General features: G+C 49.7%; 1 protein-coding gene across 4 annotated transcripts in view; it reads left to right on the forward strand.

The window, feature by feature from the left end:
- The window catches only part of Hdlbp (high density lipoprotein binding protein), a 75055-nt gene extending 71370 nt beyond the window's left edge, over positions 1–3685 (forward strand). For all 4 annotated transcript variants that reach the window (XM_034521345.2, XM_076914707.1, XM_076914706.1 and 1 more), the window contains exons 25-28: positions 389–574; positions 751–867; positions 1058–1186; positions 1324–3685. In XM_034521345.2, coding sequence (XP_034377236.1) covers positions 389–574; positions 751–867; positions 1058–1186; positions 1324–1410 — 519 coding nt within the window. In that variant the 3' untranslated portion in view covers positions 1411–3685. The remainder of the gene's footprint in view (positions 1–388; positions 575–750; positions 868–1057; positions 1187–1323) is intronic.
- Positions 3686–5315: the final 1630 nt, after the last annotated feature.

Raw genomic sequence — 5315 nt, forward strand, 5'->3', positions numbered from 1 at the left:
CCAAGATTATGTTTTTAATTTTTATTATCTGTATTTGTGTATGTGTCTGTACATGGGTGTAAGCTTATGAATGCAGGTATTCACAGGAGCCAGAAGAGGGCATAAGACCTCCTGGAGCTGGCGGCATAGTGGCCTTCTGCAAATATAGCAGCTGCTCTTAACTGATGGGCCATGTTTCCAACACTCTAACCTATGGTTTTACATCAGCCATCTGGTGTGTTTTCTACCTTTTCCTTCTGAGAGGTCTGACGCATTCAGCCATCTAGCCATCATCCACACAGTTACACTCTGTCATCTCCTCAGAACAGCCTGCTAGGTTGGCACATTGCTTCTCCTGGGGATGTCCCAGAGGAGCCACCCTCTTCTCTGACTGCATTCTCTTTTTTAGCCCCAGGACCAAATCACCATCACAGGGTATGAGAAGAACACTGAAGCTGCCCGTGATGCTATCCTGAAAATTGTGGGCGAGCTTGAGCAGATGGTTTCTGAGGATGTTCCATTGGATCACCGTGTGCATGCCCGAATCATTGGTGCCCGAGGCAAAGCCATCCGAAAAATAATGGATGAGTTCAAGGTGAGTCCACAAAGCCACCTGAAACACAAGGATGAGAACTCTCATTTTTCCCAGGGGGCTGGCAAGTTGCAGTCTCCTACCTATGCTACTGACCACAGGAAGATAGAGGGATGAGTACTTGGCTCTGAGGTCTAGAGTCGGCCCTTTAATGCCCTTTGACACTGTGCTCCTTCCAGGTGGACATTCGCTTCCCACAGAGTGGAGCTCCAGACCCCAATTGCGTCACTGTGACAGGACTCCCAGAGAATGTGGAGGAAGCTATCGACCATATCCTCAACCTAGAAGAAGAATATGTGAGTTCTGAGCAGTCATGGTCTTTGGGGCAGAGACCCAGCCATAATCCTGTGATGACAGCCAAGTAACCTGTCTGCATCCAAATGCCAGGGGCAAGCAGGAGGGTGGGTGTTCCCTTGGTAGCTGTCAGGAGAAAGCGCCACTGGCTGACTGTAGGCTGAACACCACCCCCTCCCCTATGCTGTTCAGCTGGCAGATGTGGTGGACAGTGAGGCACTGCAAGTTTACATGAAGCCCCCAGCACATGAAGAGTCCAAGGCACCGTCCAAAGGCTTTGTGGTGCGAGATGCTCCCTGGACCTCCAGCAGCAGTGAGAAGGTCAGGTGGCACTCTGTCCTGGTTATTCTCTGTGGGTTAAGCTAATAGGCTAGTGGGGTATGAGGTGGAGTTACTTTGAGCCTTTTTGAGTCAGTAAGAACCACCCTGTGCTAAAGTTGTGTTCTCCCTCTCCACAGGCTCCTGATATGAGCAGCTCTGAAGAATTTCCCAGCTTTGGGGCTCAAGTGGCGCCCAAGACCCTCCCTTGGGGCCCCAAACGATAATGATCAAAAAGAAACCTTTCCAGCCTGCTGCCCAAACCCAACCACACAATGGTTTGTCTCAATCTGACCCAGCAGCTGGACCCTCATAAATTGTTGATGCTCTTCCCCCTCCCCGAGGTCTCGCAGCAAAGCCTGGTGGGCTGGCCTTGTGTGGCTGCTTCTCCAGGCCTGGTCAGCACCCAGCAGGCTCAGGGTCTGCTCCTGATGCTGTGCTCTGGGACAGGCACGCCACTGTGTGAAACACTAAGCAAAGTAACCGAGCATTTCGTGATCACAGACTCCAGCTTCCTGGTCCACCCAGCATGTAGTCAGCACTCTGACCTTCACACCAGAGCTCCACAGCGGCTAGGAGTTGACTTCCTGTGTCATGACCTCAGGAAATAAATTTCCTTGACTTTATAAAAGCCAAAACGTTTGCCCTCTTCCTTTCCCACCTCCCTCCTGCCCACCACCTGTCGCCCAGACCTTCCTCTGTTGAAAGCAGTCAGCTTCCTTTAGCTGTCAAAATCTGCTTAGCACAGGCTTCAGGATAGGAGGAAGGCATGGTATTGGACAGCAAGAGGTCAGATGTCCTGGTGATAGAGTGGGCCGGGAGGTAGAGGGAGGCCTGGGTCCTCAGATAGTGCTGATTGTGCCCACTTTGGGTTCTGAAAGCATCAGGGGCTTCTATTGCAGCTTTAGCCTCATGATCCTATGTATCTTAGAGGCATAGCTGTGTGTATGCCACTTGGGTTCCCTGTGACTGTCACAGTGGACTAGGGTGGCTTGAGACTTTGGGGGAAAAGGGAGGTAGAGACTGGCTTTTCTTTGGTGATGGGGATGGGGCTCGACCCTAAATGACAGCTCAGCTTTCCCATGACCTTTAGCCTCTGCCTGCCTTGCCCAGACACCTTGTTCAGTTGCCTTCTTTCTACCTCAGCCAGTGTGGTAGTACTCTCAATGTGGGTTAGTGCCACCCCAAGGCTCTTCTTGTGATGTAGACATTTCTGGTGATTCTGGGCCTGCCATTGAGTTGAGGGTGGAGGCCAGTGCTTTCCTTCGGTCAACATGATTCAGGGACTGGGCCAGAGCTGGGTGCTCATTCCCAGTCGGCCTGACCATGTAGGCTCTGACAAGCAGAACCTGGATGCTTTATGTAGTCCTGAGGAACAGTCCTGAAGAACAGGCTGATTAAGGGGTAGGTCTGGTTGATAGAGGCAGTCATTTAAGCATAAATTAAAAGGGAAGGCAGAATGAAAACAAAAGACCCAGTGCAGGGAGCACTGCTAGCTGAAGGAGAACTTTTCCTCAGGTACAAGAGGTAAATTTTTGGACCACTGGCCTCCATCCAGCTAGCTTGGCTGCAGGCCAACCCTCACCGAGAAAAGTGGTCCCAAGCAGACGAACCCGTGTCGGGCTGTGGGAACTGAGGACAGATCTTTTATCTCCAGGTCATCTGATGAACTAGCAACATGTCCCATCCCAGATACTTACTTGGGTTACTAGAAAAGCCAGCCTGTGCCCATCTCATGGCCTTCCCTGGGAACTGTCACTTGTACTATGACACCTTTCCCCCAAGTCCGTCACTCCCCTGTTTAATAACTCAGGCTGGGCTACCTGTAGACTCTAGTCCTAAGCGGATCCAGAACTGCTTTCCCAAGTCTAACTTAGATCCCTGTAGATGAAACAGCCCCAGTGTGCCCACGTAGAGGAGCGATGCTGAGATGGGAGAAGAACATCTACTTTGCCCAGTAGGCTGGCAGCTTGAGCCAGGTGGGTGAGACGGGGAGAGGGCTTCCCAGCCTTTCCCTGGAGCTGTCTCTTCTCCCATCTGCATGAGATTGGGGACACCTTGCCTCCCTCCTGCCCTTCCAGCCCCCTCTTCATCTTCAAAGTCATCATACATCCAGTCTCTTCCTTCACCGAAGGTAAAGTTTAAATTATCACCACGGGATTTTGCACATCTCCTTCTGTTGCTAAGTGCTGTAGATGTAGGCCCTATCCTAAGCTATTCAGGGTCTCACTCCTTTTCTCTGATTGTTAATAAGGACTATGAAACTGACTGTACCCAGGTCACCTCTCTGCAGCCTCCAAACTGTTGAGGAGCCTAGGGCAGGGGTGGGGAGTGTCTTTTTCCTCCTTGTTGAATGTCTTCCATGTCCTATGTTTCCATAGCTACATCCATCCCTTGGCCTTAACTTTGGAATTTGGAGATTATATGCAAACATGTGTAAAGGCTCATGAATATGGATGACACTGGAATTTTATAAATTCTAAAATAAAACCCGAAACCAGATGCAGCGTGATGGGACTCATTTTATTCTGTGTATGCTCTCTCCTGTGCCTGAGTGTTAACAGTGTTCCTGGATAGTTCCCTAATCCATGTTATGATTCTCTAGCATTTCTTAGCACTGTTCCTGTCCCTTCCAATGGTGTCGCCATGATGAAGTCTTGCCTGCTCCTGCACCGAGGCTCAACCCCCCAGCCCAGTCAGTAGCTGCCCCAGAGCTGTTGCTGAGACAGCTGTTTGGGGAGCAGCATGGTCTTTACAAAACCTGCAACATCCAGAGTTTTGTGAGTTTTCTATTGATGTTCCTATGACAGGCTTTTCAGCACCCTGGCTGAGGTTGGGTCTGGGGTCAGGTCCCTGATTGTGGGCTGTGACATGCTGAGAATGAAGGGGGTGGAGGGTGGCAGAGCAAGGGTAATTAAGTAGGTAATTAAGTTAAGCCACTACAGCCCCCATGTGATAGAAGATACTGATAGAGGGCTAAAGCAAGAGCCTAGCATAGCACTTCTGCTGCTTTGAGGGGTGGTACCCTGTATCTCCATCCCAGAATATGCAGCCTGCAGCTAGGCATACACGTGCAAAATGGTTCCAAACAAAAACAGTACTCTACCATGAGTCCACTTTAAGGTCCCAGCAGCCAATATGCTCCTATACTACTGTGGATAAGACCCTGTTGTCCAGTAAGTCACTGAGAGTCTATGGGTCACTCCTGACTTCGTTGTCCTAGGGGTAAGGCATACCTAAGCCCAGGCCACCCTGTGTTGGTTTCAGCAGTGTGTTTACATGAGATTCCTTTGGTTAAAAGCAAGTTCTGTTCTCTGGTCTGGCGAGTTTGATATTTTAAAGGTTGAGCCAGTGAAATGGATTAGCAGGTAAAAGTACTACATTCATTAGTGACTTTTCTGTCGCTGTGATGATTTAAAAAACAAAAAAAACACGCAACTTGAAGAAGAAAGTTTATTCTAACCTGCGGTTCCAGAGGATTAGTCTGTACTAGTTAGAGACAGCAGTAACAGCAGGATGAAAGCTCACATGCTGAACCACAAATAATGAAGCAGAGCACCAACCGGAACGGCTCCCCCGTGTTATAACTGTTGCCAGTAAAGCTGTACCACCTAAACTTCCCCAGATAACATCACCAAGTGAGAAGTATTCAAATGCCATTTGAGACATGCTAAATGAGACGTTTTTTATTTGAACGCTGCCCAAACCTGGCCTGAACTCGGTCCTGGGAGCCCGAGGTGGGAGAACTGGCTCCCACACAGGAGCTGCGGCACATGTCCTCGCACGTACCTCACATACAGCCATAGATTTTACAGACCACAACAAAAGCAGCTTAAAGGACATGTGTGCCATGGAACAGAGGCTCTCGTTTATTCCTGGCAAACGCAGTTATTGAACTGGCTAGGCTGCCCGGTGGTCATGCAACAGCGTCAGTGTGCAGCCTCAGTCTGTGTTGAATGTCAGAGTGAGCACAGCCACATCTGAGATCAGGAGTTGCCAGAGTTAAGGGGGGAGCGGGGGATAATTTAGAAGACTGGTTTCAAAGGGAGTGTATATTTTCATAGCCCTTCCAAAACTGTGTGTCCCTCCTGTCACCAGTCCTAACAACCCTACAGAAATAGGCACAGAAGCA

This window comes from Arvicanthis niloticus, chromosome 17 (genome assembly GCF_011762505.2).
Source record: "Arvicanthis niloticus isolate mArvNil1 chromosome 17, mArvNil1.pat.X, whole genome shotgun sequence".
NCBI lineage: Eukaryota > Metazoa > Chordata > Mammalia > Rodentia > Muridae > Arvicanthis > Arvicanthis niloticus.